This window comes from Heterocephalus glaber, unplaced genomic scaffold (genome assembly GCF_053883595.1).
Source record: "Heterocephalus glaber isolate CG9 unplaced genomic scaffold, H.glaber_assembly_v1.0 deba00000071, whole genome shotgun sequence".
In the NCBI taxonomy this organism is placed as follows: Eukaryota; Metazoa; Chordata; class Mammalia; order Rodentia; family Bathyergidae; genus Heterocephalus; species Heterocephalus glaber.
Genome location: NW_028258137.1, coordinates 18,931,048 through 18,951,377, shown reverse-complemented (window position 1 = coordinate 18,951,377; position 20,330 = coordinate 18,931,048). Strand labels below are relative to the sequence as shown.

Here is a 20,330-nt window from a genome sequence, read left to right as displayed (position 1 = left end):
CCCCCAACATATGTATATTAGGTTTATTATAAGTTTTTGGGTTTTTTTTTTTTTTTTTGAGATAGGGTCTTGCTATGTAGGGTAGGCTTGAACTCAGTATGGAGCCCAGGCTAGCCTTGAACTCTAGGCTATCCTCCTGCCTCAGGTGGCATGTGCCACCACATCCAGCTTATTGTAAGGTTTATTTTTGTTGCTGTTTTGGTTTTGCTGTGTATCCCAGGCTGGCACTGAATTTGAGATCCTTCTACCTCAGCCTCCCCAATAGCTAGGTTTACAGCTTTGTGCCACCTCACCTGGCTCCATCTTAGGTATTATTGATAATTTTTTGCCTTTCCAGAAATGTGATATGGGCAATCTCTGTTTTTACACAGGAAAAAAATTCTATGCACACTTCTACACATAGCTTTTTATTTCTCAGAGCTCCTTTTCTACATTAAACATTATATTATACACATTAGGGTTCATTTAGACACTTCCTTACTGGGCATCCAGTGACCTACTTCTGTTATTCTGGGATATGATGCTGCAATGGACATCCTACTCTGTTTTAATGCCAGTAGCAGTGACTTCCAATTTTTATGGAGCCTTCATATTACACTTCTGTCAAGCCAGTTTGAGAATTTATCATGTTACTCTCCCCTGCTAAAAGCCTTACTCAAGAGACTACTGTAATGGAAAGAACTTGGGCTCTGCTGTTTAAGACGAAGGAACCTTGGACAGGTTTATCTTCTCTGGTACTCAATTCATTCGCCTATAAAATGGAGTGCAATCTTATGTTCTCAGGATGGTTATGAGAACCCGCAGACTGGCTATAATCAAAGCCCTGGCATCAGAAGAGGTCTCGGCTGCCTTTTAGTTTCAGACTGTCGCCCGGGATTTAGCTCAGTGGTTCCGCTGCCTGCCTTGCAAGCGCAAGGTCCTGAGTTCAATACCTGGTACCAAAAAAATAAAAAAATTAAATAAATAGTTTCAGATTGTCCCAGGGTACAAGAGCCAAAAACGTGGCCTGAACATGCTAGAGGAGCCCTTCTCCCGCTGGTAGATGAATAAACTGAGGCTTGGAGAGCACTAAGGCTTTGGTCAAGACCATAAGGCAGTCAAACTGGCTCGAGTCAGACTTGGCTGGGGCGGCCTCTGGATCTGGACCCCAGGGAGGCTTCGCACCTCTGAGTGCGGTCAAGAGGAGGCCTGGCCCGGACCCTCCCTCTTACCCAGTCCTCTCCCCATCAACCCTTTCCCACTCTTCTCTCCTCTCCAACACGCACTCTCGAATACTCTGCTTTCTTTCAGTTCGATCCCTGCTCAGGGACAACTGCGTAGGTTGGGGAAGGAGTACGTTCCAGAGCACTTGAAGACTGTCGAGTGGAGCGCCTGGGGGCCGTGGGGAACCGGGACTCGGCGTCCTTCCTCCCCTCTGGGCGTCAGTGTGCTCTTTTGCGCCCGATGAACGCTAGCAGGACGTGTATGCAGATGGCAGATAGGTGTTGTGTAGCTGTCTAGTGTGTGCGTTATGTGGTGTATCGTTCCTTGTGAAATGTGTGTGGGATGGTCGGCAGACGGGGGGTGCGGTTCACGACGTCTGGGGCTCCTCGCTCTTAGAACAGCCGCCCTTTAAGACTGTACAACCCAACCTCACTGCAAGGCCGCCTGACCTGGAGTTTGTGAGTGCGCCACCCCGCCTATGGACCCGCCCCTGAAGCTGGAACCCCGCCTTCTCCCCGCCCACGCCACACTTTACGGCCGGGCACGCCACTTTTGCTGCAGTTGTCCTCGTTGGTGCTGTCTCCGTCGTCTCTGCTGCTAGTGAGGTAAAGTAAGGTGAGGTGTGGTGTCGGGCAGGTACTGCCACCGCCGCCTGGGTACGGTGACAGGGTGGGTAACACGGCTGTCACCAGCTGGCGAGGGCGGCGAGTCAGCCGCTGTGTTGTCTCCTCAGGTCTGGTCCTGTCAGCCAAACCGCAGGGAGGCCGCCTGGGCCCGGCCAGCCGAACCAATGCTGGATCTAGAGGTGGTGCCTGAACGCTCTCTGGGAAACGAGCAATGGGAATTTACGCTGGGTGAGTATGGGGTCGCTCCTTAGGCCCCCATTCACTGATGTTTACTTTTTATCTTTTTTTTTTTTCATTTTTGTTTTGAAAGTCTCGTCCTACGCTCCAGGCTGGCCTCGAACTCGTTACTGTAGCCCAGGCTGGCCTTGATCCCGTGATCCTCCAGCCTCAGCCTCCCGAGTGGTAGGATGACAGGAGAGGCTCTGGTCTTTACTTCTGTAGGCCGCCCGCCTGAGGGCTCTGCCCTTGGTGCAGTATGCCCCGGGCTCCTCGCCTTTCTGTCCTCTCGGCAATTTGGGCTCCAGGCATTGGATTCCTGCTCCAGTTGGCCAAATATGCCTGTCCGTCTTTGTGGGACAAGGACACCCTCACCTCAGCTCCAGCAGAGTGGCTCCTGGGACAGTGGGACTGTAGTAGTATTAGTAATAATAATAATCGGAGCTTGCATATCCCAGACACTTCATGGCCGACCTTGCTCTTTTGAATGCAGTTAGCTATAGTTATCCTTACTGGGGTCTATGAATCTACTATTGCTACTCCTGTTCCCACTGTATGGAATAATTGAAGTGGCTGACATCTGTTAACACCACCATGGTCTCTGGTCTGTTTCTCTTTGCTTTTTGGTGATGTGTGTTGCCCTTTTTGGGACACCTAAGCTCTGATCTATAATCAGACAGTGGGGATCTGGTCAAGGGGAATTGAGATTATACCTGGTTTTTGTTTGTTTGTTGTGGTAGGGTCATACTATGTAGTCAGGCTGGCCTTGAACTCATGACAGTCCTGCCTCAGCCTCCCAAAGGCTGGAATTACAGGTGAGCACCACCACACAACTCTCTGCCTGTTAAAGCAACTTCTGACTTGTTTTCTTCTTTTGAAATGTAGTCTTGTGGTGGTATAATTCTACATCCAGCCCGCTGCTGTGAGAGTTAAAGGTTAAGTACAATAAGAATTAAGGGAAAATAGGGCCGGGGATTTAGCTCAGTGGTTCTGCCGCCTGCCTCGAAAGCTCAAGGTCCTGAGTTCGATCCCCGGCACCAAAAAAAAAAAAAAAAGAATTAAAGGAAAATAACCTACAGTTTGTAGAAAATGCAGTTTGGTCACTTTTGGTTAGTTAGCCCAGTTTTCTCCCACCATTCTCTTTATCCACGATATCACTACTTTTATTATGAGGATGTTTGTATTCAGTAACCCCAGTGTGTTTACTTTGATGTTCCAGCACCAAGGAAAGGGGGTGAGAAGCAGGTGTTGTTGCTGCTTGTTTGCTGAGTGAACTTTTATTACTCTAGTGTAGGCTATGAAACTGAGTCAGCTGCTCCACTGGATCATGGCTTATCCTTGAATGTGAAAGACTCTTGTTTATGGAGACAATGTATTGGAGAAACTTAGCAGTACAGATTGCTGGTAAGACCCTGTTAGTGGTCATTGTACTGGTGCCATTTGCAAGTTGTAGGAATTAGTTTGGTTTTTTTTTTTTTTGGTACCGGAGATCGAACTCAGGTCCTTGCAGTTTCAAGGCAGGCAGCAGAACCACTGAGCTAAATCCCCAGCCCAGTAGGAATCAGTTTTATTGAGGTGTCTTAGCCAGCTTCTCTCAAAACTTAGACCACTCTTATGGAGTTCCTCACAATTTTAGCTGGTATGAAATGTTCTACATTCTTGTGAAGCACCAAGACCTTTGTTGAGAGGCCAGTAGTATCATGCTAATATTGTTTGGCTTCTAGTTAACTCCTTTCTTCCCCTCCCCTAGACTACTGCCCACACCAGGACCTTCCAGGTCTGGATAAGAACCGCAGCCATACCTTCAAACTGTGCTAATGATGTGACCACATTGTGGATCTTTTTGTAATACAAGCATTCAGTCACTTGGTCTAATGCAGTGACTAGGTTGAGGTCAGGATTTCCAGAAAACCAAGTGGGAGAGCAAGGCCTCCTCTGATAACTGTTTTGACAACCTAATCCCAGTTTCTAACTACCAGTTTCCAAAAATCAAGGATTTGGGTAGTTCTTCCAGACTATATTAATAGCAACTAAAAATAGGACATTTCTGTATGGGTCCAGAATTGAACTTCAGAAGAAACTCATAGAGAGAACCTAAACTTTCATGATTTCTTGTGGGTCTTAAAATTTGCATTTTAAAATAGTGTAAAAGTCATTTTTTTTCTGTTCCCTAATATCCTTCTCCACCCCCAACACACCAAATGCTGTTGGGGCTGTTAGGTAGGGCTAGTTCTGAGAAATAAATCTGCTGTGGAATTATATTCCAAGGCTAGAGAACCAGTCAGTGCTTACCTCTTATCACCACAATACTGTAAGGTATTTTCTCAATTTGCCAGATAAAAAATAGGCTCAGAGAGAAGATAGAGATGGTAAACAGATACTGTAATTGAACAAGGTTTCCTGCTACCTCTTCTGAGGATGGGCTCAGTTTTTGTCATCAGGTTTCTTTTTTTTTTTTTTTTTAATATGTTTATTCTTATATTTTACACTGAGCACTCCAAGAAAGTAATTACAGTGATTTCAAAATGCAATCATATTGAACCAAGGAGTTCAATTTATGGCCTTCATAATTATACTTAATATCTAGGAATACAGGTAGACACTAAGGCAGCTAATGAATAAGTAAAACAGCTATATTAATATATAAATCACAGGGACAGGTATCATGCACAATCAGGTAAGTCACTCTGTCACTGTGTTTTTTAGTAACATTCACATTCATTTCCATCACATATACATCCATTTCAAACGCTAACAACATAAAACTATAATCTTTGTTACCTTAAAAGACAGTTTAGTTTAAAAATATGAAGAAATTCAAGAAGAAAATTTCAGGACTCTTGATCAGAAGCTTTCAGTGCATATGATACTACTTTGGTGTCAACAAAGGTTCAGGGAAGGGTAAGGAAGAGGAAAGAGACAAGAAAAGAAAAAGAATGGAAGGAAAAAAATAGAAACAAGGCTTTTGTAGATAAAGAGGGGAAGAGGCTTGAAGGGAGGGGAGGGAATGGGAAAAAAGGCAGCAGCAAGATATATCATGGATATATCTTGGGTACAAATTCCCTATGATGAATGTTATCATCATGTATATCTAAATGTACCAGTAAAATAAAGAACAAAAGAAAAGAGAGAAGAGTGCTTTCTTTACCAACTGAGGACATGATCTAAGAGATGGGAGCTGGCTTTCTGCAGAGCTTCACTAGCTGTCGAGATGTCCCCAGTAAGGGACTCCTGAGGTTAGCAACTGACCACCTTTAGAAGGCCTTGGCCAGTGTTACAAAAGCAAAACACTTAGAGGAATATTTGTGAGTGCGAGCACAATTGGGCTTCTGCCTTCTATAAATCATCATGTGTGAAACACCTATGGGCTCCCAGCTTCAGCACTTGTCGGGCTGGAGATGTACAGGGGAGATCTACTGATGGACCTTCTCAAAGTATTCTTTGGAACCTGTTGGATTTGGCTTGATTGTAGGGGAATCTGGTGTCCAGTTTGCTGGGCAGACTTCTCCATGGGTTTCCACAAACTGGAATGCCTTCACCAAGCGGAAGGTCTCTTCCACGCTTCGGCCCACGGGGAGATCGTTGACACTCAGATGCTTGATGACACCATTGGGGTCGATTATGAAGAGACCTCTGAGTGTAATACCAGGACCTTCCAACAGCACACCATAGTCCCGGGAAATCTGTTTAGTTAAATCTGACAAAAGTGCTATGTTCATGTGGCCCAAACCACCGCTCTTCCTTGGTGTGTTGGATCCAGGTAAGATGGGTAAAGTGGGAATCCACTGAAACCACAACAACTTCACAGTTCACATCATGAAACTCATTGGCTTTGTCACTAAAAGCAACAATTTCTGTGGGACACACAAAGGTGAAGTGCAAAGGATAGAAGAAAAGCACCAAATATTTGCCCCTAAATTCTTCAAGGCTTAGCTCTTTGAATTCTCCATCAGCAACAGCTGTGCCCTTAAAGGAGGGCACGTGCTGGGTGACAGCAGGAGCACGGCACGAGGAGCTGGTGCTGAAGGTGAATATGGCTTGAGGAGACCCCAGCCACAGGATCTTTGTCAAGCATGTTCTTCTAGAAGCAAGAGGTCCAAGGGCTGCAGAGGCAGAAATGCCCCAAGAAATTGTGCCTACATGTTGAGCAACCGAGGCCTGGAGCAACCTTCCCACTGCAGCCATCATCTTCCATGCACGCGGAGCCGCCTGTCATCAGGTTTCTTAATGTAATCTGTACAAATGCAGATGTATCTTGCCCTTACAGTCATTCTTGCATCACGATAGGGAGATGCATCTAGTGTTTAGTGTCTTGGCTCCCTTCCTGGCCTTTGTATAATGTTGGGAAATTAACAAAATGCCATCAGCACAGGGACAGGAAAACTTAAGCCAAGAGGAATCTCTGAATGCTATGATGCTTACATCCTGGTAGAATACAGGCAGTGCAAGTTTGAAATAATGCTTTCAGTGAGACTTGCAGAATGTATTGTCTACATGTCTCAATTTTTAAAAATTAGTCTTTAAAATATCTAAAGAAGACTTAAAGGGCCACTGGATAAAATCTCAGCCTTCTCTGAGATTGTTTAGCAGACTTAAGGCTCATTCTGCAAAGATATCTTATACCTCTGTAGGATCTGCTCATGAGCATTGGAAATTAAATAAGAGATTGTCTTATGCCCCAAAGACCTTAGCTAATGGTATGGAAGGATTACAGGAATAGTTCATTTTATTATGATGCTGTAGAAGAGGTATAGGGTGCTTCATCTTGCTTCAAACTCAATACTGGCTTCTCAAATGAGAGTGGGATTGGATTATGGCCTAAATGTAAATGGGCCACAAGTTTTGTTTTTGTTTTTTGTTGTTTTGTGGGGTTTCTTTGTTGTTTTTTGTTTTATTTTGAGGTAGGGTCTCTCTATGTTGTTCAGGCTGCCTTGAATTCGCTGTAATCCTTCTGCCTCAGCTTATCCACCACATGTGCTGAGTAGGGCCTGACCTCAGGCTACCTTTGGCACCACCATGCCCAGCTGAGTGTTTGCTTTTAGATTGTCCAGGACCCACCTCTGTATGTTTCTGTTGCTTAAAATACAACTGAAGTGGGCTGGAAATTTAGCTCAGTGGCACTGCACCTGCCTCACAAGTGCAAGGTCCTGAGTTCGATCCTCAGTACCAAAAAAAAATACAACTGAAGTCTTGCCTGGCTGCATGTGCCTGTGATCTCAAGGTACTCAGGAGGCTAAGGCAGGAGGATCACAGGTTTATGGCCAGCCTAGGCAATTTGAGACCCTGTCTCAAAATTTTAAAAAAGGGTTGGGCATGTGGCTATACAGGGGCTACAGCTGGGGAAAAAAAAAGAAAGATACAGTGAAGCCAAGTGCTACAGTGTTTGTAATCCCAGCTACTTGGGAGGCTGAGGCAGGAGAATAATGTTTGAGATGGGGGGTAATCTAATACCCTTTTTGAGAGTGTGCCCCCTCCAGCTATTCAGCCTGATCTCCTTTCCTATTTTTCTTACTCTCCTTTCTGTGTTTTTCTTTGTTTGTTTTGTCTTGGTTTTTTGAGACAGGGTCCTGCTACATGGTTCAGGCTGGCCTTTAATTCACTATGTAATTCATGCTGGCCTTTAACTCACTATGTAGCCCAGGCTAGTCTCCACTCGAAGTGATCCTCCTACCTCACCTTTCTGAGTGCTGAGATCATAGGTGTGTGTCATCATACCCAACAACTCTCCTTTCTTAAGGGTCAGGCTCATCTTTGTCAGCTCCTCAAACTAAAGTCTCTTACCATTTTTTAACTTTCTAATTAAAACTTTTTCCTATAATGTTGAAATTTAGAAAGAGAAAGGCTAGTTTGGGCAACCTAGGGAGACTTTGTCTCAAAATTAGAAAGGAGTAAGGGGTACTGGAAAAGGAGCACTGCACTTCCTGGGTTTAATCCCCGGTACTGAAACATAAATAAAATAGGTCCTGGGATACAGCTCAATGCCCTAACATCCCTGGATTCTATTCCCAGTACCATGAACAATAAAAGAGACAATAAAGAACTCTGAAAACAAATTTTTTGGTTATCTTTGTAAGTCCCTGGAATGTTTGTGATGTTATTGAGATTTGGTTTACTTAAACTGGAAGCATACATAAATATAATGGGGCATGAGATTTGTGGATTTTAAAGTGAGAATCCAATGAAATCTTTGGTAAATTGATTCTGATATATGTGTGATTTTGAACTTTTTTAAATCTTTTGTGGTACTGGAAATTGAACCTAGGGCCTTTGCACTGATTTACATCCTTGGGCCTTTAAAATTTTTCAGATATAAGGTCTTGCTATCTTGCCCAAGCTGGACTTGAACTTGTGACCCTCCTGCCTCAGCTTCCCAGAGTGCTGGGATTAGCCATGTCCAGCACTCTTGGCTGATTTTGACCTTTTTAATTGGGCTCTTATAAGTCATGTGGTTTGATAGACCTATTTTTAGAGCTCCTGAGACAAAGCCAGAGAAAAAGAGAACTGATCTGCCCCAGGTTATAGGTCATCCATAGCAGAGTGAGGACTAGAATTTTGGTCTACAGAGTTTGCAGACAGTGCTTTTCTTGCCCTGTTCTTTGGTACATGCTGACTTTGCCTTCTCTGAGCTCTTTGTTTGGTTGGGGTCAATGTGAATGTTCCTATTTCTAGGAAGCTGTTTTCTATATTCACTGCCTCCCCTTGGGCAGCCTTATTTCCTTAGTGCTTAACTTTATTCTAGCTCTCACCGTTTACTGAACTTCTATTTACTCATGTATCTGTCAGCTTTAGTTGCCCCACCCTGTCTGAAGGCTTTCAGATCAGTGGTTAGTGTCAGTACCTGGGTAGCCCAAGTAACCACACAGGTGTCCTTACTGTATTTCAGGAATGCCTCTGGCCCAGGCAGTGGCTATTCTTCAGAAGCATTGTCGAATCATCAAAAATGTCCAGGTTCTCTACAGTGAGCAGGTGAGTGATGGCCAATTTGTTTACTGAAATAACAGTCCTGGCTAGTGAGTCACCTCCAGAGGTGACCAGGGAGTGGCCAACTGACCAGGATTGCTATGTTTCAGTGGGCACATTTTCAGCACTGGTCAGGTACCACGTGTCTTATCTCCTGGATTCTGAAACTTTTGTTTGTGATTATCTAGTGCTGCCAGCTTTAAGAACTAAACGTGTTTTATCTGTGCTTGACCTACCTACTGGTCTGGGTGTGTAGCAGTGTGTCTGTAATCCCAGCACTCTGAAAGACTGAGACAAGAGGTTTGCAAGTTCACCCAGCCTGAGCAACTTAGCAAGACCCTATCTTATTGCAAAGGCCCTAGGTTCAATCCCTAGTGCAGCAAAAAAAAAAAAAAAAAAGATTGACTTCTCAGTGGGAGGCCACCTGAGGGGCTGTCTTTGGTTACTGCAGTGCTTGCCTTCAAAGCACTTTCGTGTGTTTTGTTTTTGGTTTTGGTGGGGCTATTTTTTTAAGCAGTTTTAAATTTTATTTTATTGGTACATTTTAGATATACATAATGATAACATTAATCACAGGGAGTTTGTACCTGTAGATGATATATCTTACTTTTTTCCCATTCCCCTCCCTTCAACCCCTCTTCCCCTCCTTGTTTACAAAAGCTTTGCTTCCATTTTTTTCCTTGTCCCTTCTTTCCTTTCTCCCACCCCTCCTTTTTTCCCTTTCTCATTTCTCATTTTCTTCCATTTCCCAATACCTTTTATACAATTTTATCTTTATTTACACTTCTGGTTTCTAACACAAGATAAATAATGTGGTATTTAAACATGTGTGTCCAATTTATTTCACTTAAGAATATGGTCTCAAGGTGTATCCATTTAGCTAGAAATATCTCAAGTTTATCCTTCTTTATGGTCGAGTAGTACTCTATTGCATAAAAAAAACACATCTTCTTTATACATTTGTCAGTTGATGGGCATTAGGAGTGTTTCCAGAATTTAGCTATTACAACTGTACTGCTGGAAACATGGGTGTGCATATATCGCTGTGGTATGATGCTTTTAATTCTTTCAGGAAAATACCAAGAAGGGGAATAGCTGGGTCGAATGGAACCTTTAGTTTTAGTTTTTTGAGGAGTCTCCACACTGATTTCCACAGTGATTGTATCAGTCTACACTCCCACCAACAGTGGAGAAGGATTCCTTTTTCCTCACAGCCCCACTAGCATTTGTTATTGGTTGATTTCTTGATAATAGCTATTCTTTCTGGAGTGAGATGGAATCTCAGTGTTGTTTTAATTTACATCTCTTAAGTTATGGTGGTGGCTTTTTGTCTCTGCTGTCGATCATCCCTAACACAATCTGACTTTCACTTTAGACTGTGAGGGAATTACTTCATGACGTAGGGCAGCCATCAAAACAGGGCAATGGGCTTGCTTCTTGAGCTTATGTCCATGGATACATTAAGTTGAATTAGATTCAGACACTCTCAAGATTGGTTGCTTTTGAAAATAGGTGTTAAACTTTCTTCATCAATTTGTAAAAATAAAATTTATTTCTTACATCACAACCTTCATTGTCTATCATTCTAATATTTGTAGGAATGTTAACATTAATCTCATTTTCCCCAGTATCTTCTAAGTATCTGTAACCAGTTAACATGGGTTTTTTAGTCTAGATCTCAATTCAGATCTCTGCTCTTCTCATTTCTTGGTTGTGCAACTTGTGGCAAATTAATAATCAGTCTGATTTTTTTTTTTTTTTTTGGTACCGGGGATCTAACTCTGGTCCTTGCACTTGCGAGGCAGGCAGCGGAATCACTGAGCTAAATCCCCAGCCCAACCAGTGTGATTTTTTCCTGTAAATCAGGAAGTTATTAATAGAATAATCTTTTTTTTTTTTGGTACCGGGGATCGAACTTGGGTCCTTGAGCTTGCGTAGCAGGCGTTGAAACCACTGAGCTAAATCCCCAGCCCAATAGAATAATCTTTTGACAAGGGTCAAAAAGATTTCTGTCTCAGAGGTCTAATGTGGTGTTCCTTAAACATGGGTCCTGTACTCTTCCAGGTGCTTTCTTCCTTTACTTTTCTAAGTCTCTTTGGTTCCCACTAAGTACAGAAAACATTTGCCCCTTTAAAAAGTTTTAAAAGTATCTTATTGTATCTACACAAGTAATACTTTAGAAATTAAATGTGTACATCAAGTAGATCCTATCTTCCTTTTTTGTTGTTGTTTATTTTTTGGTTTTTTGTTGCTTTTATTTGAGATAGGGTTTTGCTTTGTAGTCCGAGCTATCCTTAAACTCTGTAGGTAGTCCACTGGCATCCAACACACACCTTGGCCTCCCAGGGCTGAGATTACAGGCATGTACCATCATACCTAGCTAGATCCCATTTTTCTTATAGGAGAAAAAAATATGAATAACTACTAGCAGGTAGCTTTACTGAACTGTTTCATATGGAGGACAGCTGGATTACTGGAAGGGCCTACTTAAACATCACATAGTTAATGTGTATTTTCGTTCCAGGAATATAAAACATTAATTTATATCACATTGATTTCACACATTGATTGTGAAAGTAATTTGCTTGCTTTCAAAAAGTACGTAGTTATATCCTGAATTCTAACAATGCCAAGGAAAAACATAATCAGATCTTGCAAAAATGTCAGAAAATCCAGATACTACCAGAATTCCTCATTTAAGGAAAAGTCCTAAAAAAAAAATGTTGCTTCATCTTGTTTATTTCCATGGAATGGCCTTCTCCAAAATGGAACTTTGTGTTCTGGATAGAGACTAGATAACCCAAGCAGGCTTGTTTGTTATCTTGCCTGAGACTTAATGGTTTAGACATTTATGTAGACCTACTGGAAAATGATAACATTCTTCTAGTTTTTACCAAGCATGATGGTACCGTCTGGAGCTGCTATGTTTTGAAGATTTCTGGGGTAAAGAGGAGAATATAATCTGAGCTAATTCCCAAAGGCTCTTAGAGAAAACTTCCCTGGTGAGGCCCACCAGCAGTGACACTTGGCCTTTCAGCCCTGTCTGTCTCTGACAGCTACACCTCTGTCATTTGTCTACTTTAAGAAGCTCTATTTGAAAAACCTTCACTAAACCTTCTGAACCACTGTGTACCAGCTTCAAAAGGGATAAGGTTTTAAATGGTGGTGTTTTTCCTTTCACTAGACAGCATGAGTCAGGGAAGTGAGTCTTCAGACATTGAATCCTTGACGTGATTGCATTGAACCAGAAGCAGGAACAGAGGGAGCGAAAAGTTTTGTGTGCCATGTCTGTGCTTTGTCTTTCTTTTGTTGAGGAGGGGCAAATACTTGAGATTGAACCCAGGACCTTCTCACTGAGCTACATCTCCAGCTCTTTTTATTTTTTATTTTGAGACAGGGTCTCAGTAAGTCATTAAGTTGCCCAGGGTAGACTCAAACTCAAATTTTCCTGCCTCAGCCTCCCAGAGTGCTAACATTACAGACATGTGCCACCACACCCGGCTTGTGCTTGGTCTTTCTGACCTTATACTCTGTATGGTATTCTTATGTAGAAACCAGAGTTCAGAAAAGTTTTAAGAGTCAACTAAGGTCATCAAGGCACTGATCACTGCCCATACTGCTACTTCTCTCCCGCTTGGCTCAGAAAAGGGCAAATGTAGAAATGTGACTCCTTAGATCTTAGGCTTTTCAGAAAGAAGTACTTGTGATATAGGATGAGGGCAAACAGAAAGGAGTAAGAGTGCTGGTATATAATAGATCATAAGGTATTTCTTGGTCCTAGAATTTAGCTGAAACAGTCACAGAATAAATGTGTTCCCTGAAGCATGTACAGAGAGCCTAGATGAGGTAGGTTCCACTGACATGCATGAGCAGCATCTGCTGAGTTTGGATCCTTGGCCTTTTCATATGACATGTATTCCTAATTGAATGCTCTGTAGGTTTGATGACAATAAACTGATATGACAGATGTGGACCCTGGAGCCTCAGATGAAAATGGTTTATGTACTCATATGATTTTGTCCCTTTCTCCCAGATATTTGTACTTACGCCTGAAAGGGGGAGGCTCTTTTCAGCTAATATTATGAAGCAGGAGCTGCAGGCTGGAAGTAGAAGACACTATGCATTCATGCTACAGTTTTTCTGGCTTCAAAACCTCATTAGTTTGGGGAGAGAGGGACTGCCTGCTCTTAGGTATCCCCTGTGCATTGCATTTATATTGTAAGGCTTTCAGTATATGCTGGTGCTGGTAAATAAATTAGTTGAGTGTGTTTTATTTTTGTTTTATAGTCTCCTCTAAGCCATGACCTCATCCTTAACCTGACTCAGGACGGGATCAAACTACTGTTTGATGCTTTCAATCAGAGACTTAAGGTAACTATAAATGACAACTATAGTTTCATGTCTGGCTGAGCCAGTCTTTCTAGAGCTGATTAATATATACTATTGTGAGATGTTTCAGAAACTCATAAGTGGGTATGAACCTTTTTGATTCAGAGACCACTACAATGTAGGAAGCTGGGCCAGGGATTTAGCTCAGTGGTTCCGGCGCCTGCCTCGCACGCGCAAGGTCCCGAGTTCGATCTCCGGTACCAAAAAAAAAAAAAGAACACACACACACACAATGTAGGAAGCTGAATCTGTGCTTGTTTGCCTAAAAGGAGAGAAGATGATATGAGATGGGGTAGTTGAAAAAAGGCTTGAGACGTGCTAAGAGTGGGCCCTAACTACAGAATAGGACCAAATGACTTTAGTCAGGCTTATATATCTTGTTTTACTTCATTTCTTGTGTTAAACAGTGTAATTTGGAAGATAGAAAATGGAAACTGCTCTTCTGCAATGCTGGGTCTTGGGGGTAATACCACCAAGAGTTGATTGTAGAAATGTAAACAATTTGCTGGTGTGTAGGGCATCTAAATTGGAATATGAGTACAGTTTGTTAATGCTCATTTCAGTCCAGGATGTTTTTAATATACTGTTTTCAAATGCCTTGGCCTCACAGTTTGTAGTTATGTGACACCAGACTCTTGCCTCAGAGTCATGAGGTTAAATGAATGTAGGCTCCAAATGGCATACCAGAGCTGTTTTCCTGGTTAGGTTATGAAGTAGCCTTTCCAGAAGACTTGGATACGTCCCAGTTATCATCCTCCCAGAAATGAGCTACTAAATGGAAAGGCTGCCTTTTGGATCCTCCCTTTGGAGGATCCCTGGCTAGCCATAGTGGTAAGAGTCAGAGTGGAAGTATGTTTGTACCTTCATGAGCAGGTCTTCTGACCCAAAAATAGAGGCTCTGCCAGCATCAGGCCTTGACCTCAGTGAAATGGCCTACCTGTTTGACATGGAACACTGCCATAACTCAGGCATTCTTTGTTGATGGTGGTTTTTTTGCTTTTTGTTTGTTTGTTTGGTACCAGGGATCAAATTTGGGACCTTGTGCTTGCAAGGCAGGCAGCGGTACCACTGGGCTAAATCCCCGGCCCATGGTTGTTCTTGAGACAGGGTCTCACTTTGTAGTATAGGCTGGCCTTGAACTCACTGTGTAGCCCAGGCTGGCCTGAACTCTCCGTAGTCCTTCTGCCTCAGCCTCCAGAGTCCAGGAGTTATAGGTGTGTGCCACCATGCCTACCTTAACCCAGGCATTTCAAAGGGGACCATAGCCATCTTCTGAATCACAGCTATTTCCCCTGCCTTCTTTGCACAGCTCCGCTCCTCCCAGCACCACTTCATGCTCCCAAGCTTCATATTACCCTTAACTACCTTCATACGAGGCAGACTTGCCTGACATGTGTTGAGGATGTTCCCCCCGCAAACTGATGAGTCAGTTAAGGGACTTAAAACTACTGAACAGCTTACGAAAGTATGGAGGAAAGGTTCATTTAAGTGCCATGAGGGCCCAGCAGAGGGAGGAAGTCTTTAGATAGGATCAATGTAGCTTCCCAGCCTTTTCTTCCCTCTAAATTTACTTACTTACTTTATTTTTTATTTCTTTTTCTTTTTTGTTTGTTTGAGACAGGGTCTAACTATGTGGTTCAGGCTGGCCTTGACCTCTCTATGTAACCTAGGTGGCCTTGAACTCCTGGCAATCCTCCTGCCTCAGCCTCCCAAATGCTGAGATCACAGGCATGTGCCACCACACCTGGCTGTCTTCTCCCTAATTTTAAAATGAGAACAAAAGATAATGTTCAGTACTTCCAGAGTTGTTTTGTTTTTGATACTGGGGTCCACCCCAGAGCCTCATCCATGCTAAGCACATGCTTTAGCATGGAGCAACATCCCAGGCTGGTCTTGAACTTGCAATTCTGCCTCAGCCTCAAGAGTAGTTGGAATTACAGGCATGGGCTGCTGTGTCTAGCTGTTGGTGGGGTTTTTTGTTTTTGTTGTGGTTGTTGTTGCTGGAAATGGAACCCAGGATATTGCATGTCAGTGGACCCTCAAGTTACGACCAGCCTGACATACAAACAACTTAGGTCATGACCAGAATTTTAATTTAGGACCAAAATCTTGAGTTATGACCCAAATGCCAGCCACTTGTGCTTCCAGATAGTCTCAGATACAGATTTAACACTTAAAGAGTTCTGGAAGGAACATTACCACATCCTTTCCTGTGTGGGACTGAGAAATCTTGGGCCAGTGTCTTTCTAAGGACACTGAAATCTGTCTTTATACAGGAGAGACTTTGAAGGCTGTATAGAGGAGGCTGAGCTTCAGTTGACCAACTGGAGTTATAACGAGCCCTTGAGAATGAATTGAATTTGTAAATCAGGGTCCGCTGTATACTGTACCACTGAGCTACACCCCTATCTACTATAAATTTATTTATTTATTTGGGGGGGGTATCAGGTATTGAACTTGCCCTTGTGCTTGTGAGGCAGGTGGTGAAACCACTGAGCTATATCCCCAGCCCTCTTATAAATTTATTTTTAATCTTTTTCAGTCTGTCATCTTAATCAGCTTGAAAGCATTAGCAACTCTTAACATTTGATTTTTTTTTTAGGTAATTGAAGTATATGACTTGACTAAAGTAAAGTTAAAATATTGGTAAGTTTCCCTACTGCTGGTATAGGTCATACTTGGTACAGACAGACTTCATCTACTATCTTCATTAAGTTAGTAAAGGATTTCATTGGTAGCAGCACATGGATTATAGTTTGATGCTGTGATTTCCTGAGGTAACCTCCCAGCCTGCTCATTTTCCTGGGGAAATTAACCTCATGACAAATATGCTGTGTGTTAAACACTTCACATATATTATCATCTAACCCTTGCAACAAAGCAGGACCTCAGCTCAGGGATGATATGGCAATCTCCTGAGTCATAACTGCCCTCCCATGCACAGCCTCTCTTTGGCATCTTTTCATGTTTTCATGAGCAGCAGAGGTAGGAAAAAAATGGATAGTTCAGACTCTAGAACCAAGGTTAAAGAGAATGCCAGACTACCACCATTTTAGAGCCAAAATTATTTTTTTAGAATGAAAATGCAGATGACCTATGCTAGTATGGCAAACCTTTAAAAGACAAGTGCTCAAACTGCAACCCAAACCCCACTTATTTATTGTAAAGTGCCAACATTGCAATTAAACCTGAATACTGAGGTTTTAGTTTAGAAAAAAACTCATACATTAACATCTTTTGTCTTAAAATAAAAACAAATTAAAACGTGCCATAGGTTCACCACCACTGACCTATATAGTTCATAGATACTTGAGCCTACACTATGGGAAGATGCTACACTTGCATCTAGAATACTACTTTTAGTGAGCTTCCCTTTACAAGAGCATGATGAAGACCTGATTCCTGGGGTAATCTCAGGCAACGTTTGCTGACAGAGGAGTAGATAAGCAAAAACATACAGTGCTGGCCCCTGCGTGTTCCAGTAGCCTTTTAGTCTTGCCTAGAGCCTTTATGCCTCAAGTTATGTCTTTTCTGTCCCCTTACTAAAAGTCAGTGATGTCTTGGGAAGCCACAGAGAATCTACTGTGTGTATATCAGCTTCATGAGAATTGGCCTTCTCACATCATTAGTTTTCTCTAAAAACTTTTTAATTAAACATTTTATTTTTATGTAATTATACTCACCTACCTGAATCTTAAGAATAACTTTTCCAGCCCCCATGATTCATGATCTGTGAGCCCATTTTTCAAAGCCTAGTATTAAAAATTATTTTTGCTTTTCAGTGGAGTGCACTTCAACTCTCAGGCCATAGCTCCCACCATTGAGCAGATTGACCAGTCTTTTGGCGCAACTCATCCTGGAGGTAAACCAAGTTCATCTGATTCCCCTGGTTATTAGTAGCAGCCCATAGCCATACCATAACAGGTGGTATCATCTCTTATACTTCAGGGTTGTGAGGTTGGTGCTTGGTATGTGAAGGAAAGCTCCCTCCCCTGTATTGTTTTATTTTTGTACTGGGGATCGAACTCAGGACCTTGCTCTTTCGAGGCAGGCACCAGAACTGCTGAGCTAAATCCCCAGCCCCTCCCCTGTATTTTTAACCTAGTAAATCAGTTCGCCCAATGTGACATAAAGTGTTGCCAGTCATTACTTCTTGCCAGGCTGGTTTATGTTAGTGACTTCAGATGCCAATCAGCTGTGTCATTTTCTTCTCTCCTACCCCCATAGTGTACAACTCTGCTGAGCAGCTCTTTCACCTCAACTTCAGAGGACTGTCTTTCTCTTTTCAGTTAGACTCATGGACTGAAGCTCCCAAATATGAGGTTAGCCCTTCCTGGTCCTTGGTATTTGTTGCCCATGTGGTATGGGTCAGCAGCAGTCATTGTGGGGGATGGAGGACTGGATAGGCAGGCAGCCTCTAATTTCTTTGTCTCTGAGTTCATTGAGTCAGGGAAGGTAGAGTGCGTGGAGTTGACAGGAAAACAAGGCTTAAGCCAGCATTCCCTGGCCTCTGCCTACTGTATAGGGCATTCAGGCTAACTTTTCAGAAATAAATCCAATCATGTTTTACTTTAAAGCTCCTAATCACTTCCATTTTCTCAATGGCCAAGAGTTTGGAGCTTTTGTCCCCTGGATTTTCAGTTACCTGTTGCTTTAAAGATGAATTGACATTGTTAGCATGAGTTAATTGATCATGAGCCTGAGTCATATGACCTACGACTAGGCTGCCCTTAGTAAAACTTGTCCTGTGTTTGCAGCCCAATTTTGCCCATGGTCTAGCTTCTCTCCAGATACCCCATGGAGCAACTGTAAAACGAATGTACATCTATAGTGGAAACAGCCTACAAGATACCAAGTAAGTGTAGGGCTTCATGTTAAGGCCATGGGCTACCAGGGAGAGTGAACCAAGACCCTACTCATTCTTTGCCTGTCACCAGGGCTCCCATGATGCCCCTGAGCTGTTTCCTGGGCAATGTGTACGCTGAGAGTGTAGATGTTCTTCGTGATGGAACTGGACCCTCAGGTTTACGACTTCGCCTACTTGCTGCAGGTCAGTTACTGACTTTGAGGTGGGTAGAATCCCCATCATATGCATGAGAGGCATTCTAAAATCCTGTAAGCTTAGAGATATGTCTTGGTCCATTCAAGGTGCAGTAACAAAATACCATAAACTGGGGGCTTTATAAGTAACAGAAATTTATTTCTCATAGCTCTGGGGCCTGGGAATTCCAAGAAAAAGAGACTGGCAGATTGATTATCTGGTGAAGGCCCACTTTCTGGTTTATAGATATTCCACTGTGTCTTCATATGTTGAAAGGACCTCATTCTCTGGGATCTTATTACAAGGGCACTAATCCCAATCAGGTCTCTATTCTCATAACCCAGTTATCTCCTAAAGATCCTGCCTCATAATACCATCACATCAAGGAATTCGGATTTTAGCATATGAGGTTTAGGGGAACATAAGCATTCAGTGCATCGACAGATACTGGATAGAAGACAAATGATAGAGACACTTACGGTTAAATCCTTTTTTTCTTTGATACAGGATCTCTCTATGTAGTTCAGGCTGGCCTTGAACTCACTATGTAGCCCAGGCTGGCCTCAAACTTACAGCAATCTTCCTGCCTGAGCCTCTCAAGTGCAGAGATTACAGGCTTGCACCACCATGCCTGGGTTTTGTTTAATTTTATCAAGGGGATAAGACATAGTTGGTTTTTTGTTTTGTTTTGTTTTTGAGACAAAATCTCACTATGTAGTTCAGACTGTTCTCGAACTCACTATTGTAGCCCAGGCTAGCCTCAAACTTGCAGCAATCATCTTGTCTCAGCTACCCAAGTGCTGAGATTATAGGTGTGCACCACCATGCCCAGCAAGACATAGTCTTATTCTTGGCAAATTTGAGGGTGGGGATTGGGGGTTTAACTCAGGGCCTTCATACTGAGCCACTTTCCCAGACCTTTTTAAATTTATTTTGAGAGCCGGGGATTTAGCTCAGTGGTACCACCACCTATCTCAAAAGCGCATGTTTCCTAGTTCGATCCCCAGTACTCAAAAAAAAAAAAAAATTTAAATTTATTTTTGGGGCCGGGGATTTAGCTCAGTGGTTTCACCACCTGCTGCACAAGTGCAAGAACCCGAGTTCGATCCCCGGTACCAAAAAAAAAAAAAAATTACTTTGAGATAGGGTCTTGCTAAGTCACTAAAGTTTCCCAGGTTGGGCTCGAACTTGCCATCCTCTTACCTCAGGCTTCCAGAGTACTTGTATTTACAAGTGTGCACCACCACACCTGGCTTAAGCAAATCTTAAACAATAGTGGTACCACCTCTTTCAGCATGCATAAAAGCCTGCTGTGTGCTTATGTACTTTTGAAGCAGTTGCTAGGTTGTTTTCCTGGAAGTATATCCTTTGGGCTGCAGTGTTATCTGGTCTTCTTTCTTCTACCCTTTATGGCAAGTTTTTGGAGTAGATAGACAAGAGGGACTTAGTGACTGTGGTTCGGCCAACCACAAGCAAGAGCTTTTCACCTTCAGTAGCCTGTGTCTTTAGGATTGATACCTCATTTTGTTCTTTCTTACACCTGACTAGTGTCAGCTGCTTTGGGTCTTAGACTGTGTCTAATTAAGATTTTGATTTGCCTTGTGGAGTTGGTCCCCATAAAGACAGCCTGAGAGTCAACAAAGGGGCCATGCTGTCATTGTCTAAGCAGCATTTTTTCATAAATTAGGCTCTCGAATCAGTCCCTGGGGCAGTGGTTTTTAACTATTAAGAATCTTGTTATGTAAACTGTGAACTTGCTTCCCTGAACAGTTAGTTAGTTTACAGCTGCCAGGTTAGAAATGTTTTAAAATGTGGTTTTCAAACCAAGGTAGAAGAACTATTTAAAGAAATGTTGAGAGCTGGGGGTGTAGTAGTGGTAGAATGCTTGCCTAGCA

The 20,330-nt window shown here is 42.7% G+C and overlaps 1 protein-coding gene and 1 pseudogene across 5 annotated transcripts in view; one reads left to right on the top strand and one right to left on the bottom strand.

Annotated features, from left to right (window-relative positions):
* The first annotated feature begins 1,672 nt into the window (after positions 1-1,672).
* Phaf1 (phagophore assembly factor 1) overlaps positions 1,673-20,330 on the top strand; it is a 27,517-nt gene continuing 8,859 nt past the window's right edge. The window contains exons 1-10 of one of the 5 annotated variants that reach the window (XM_087205373.1): positions 1,778-1,808; positions 1,937-2,057; positions 2,786-2,860; positions 8,929-9,011; positions 13,293-13,376; positions 15,997-16,040; positions 17,177-17,256; positions 17,622-17,716; positions 18,152-18,249; positions 18,332-18,444. In XM_087205373.1, coding sequence (XP_087061499.1) covers positions 8,931-9,011; positions 13,293-13,376; positions 15,997-16,040; positions 17,177-17,256; positions 17,622-17,716; positions 18,152-18,249; positions 18,332-18,444 — 595 coding nt within the window. In that variant the 5' untranslated portion in view covers positions 1,778-1,808; positions 1,937-2,057; positions 2,786-2,860; positions 8,929-8,930. Of the gene's footprint in view, positions 1,819-1,933; positions 2,058-2,785; positions 2,861-8,928; positions 9,012-13,292; positions 13,377-15,996; positions 16,041-17,176; positions 17,257-17,621; positions 17,717-18,151; positions 18,250-18,331; positions 18,445-20,330 lie in introns of those variants that run through there. The other 4 variants (XM_004843069.4, XM_004843068.4, XM_021256904.2 and 1 more) reach the window with 4 other exon arrangements.
* LOC101722971 (thioredoxin-dependent peroxide reductase, mitochondrial pseudogene) lies at positions 5,422-6,248 on the bottom strand (annotated as a pseudogene).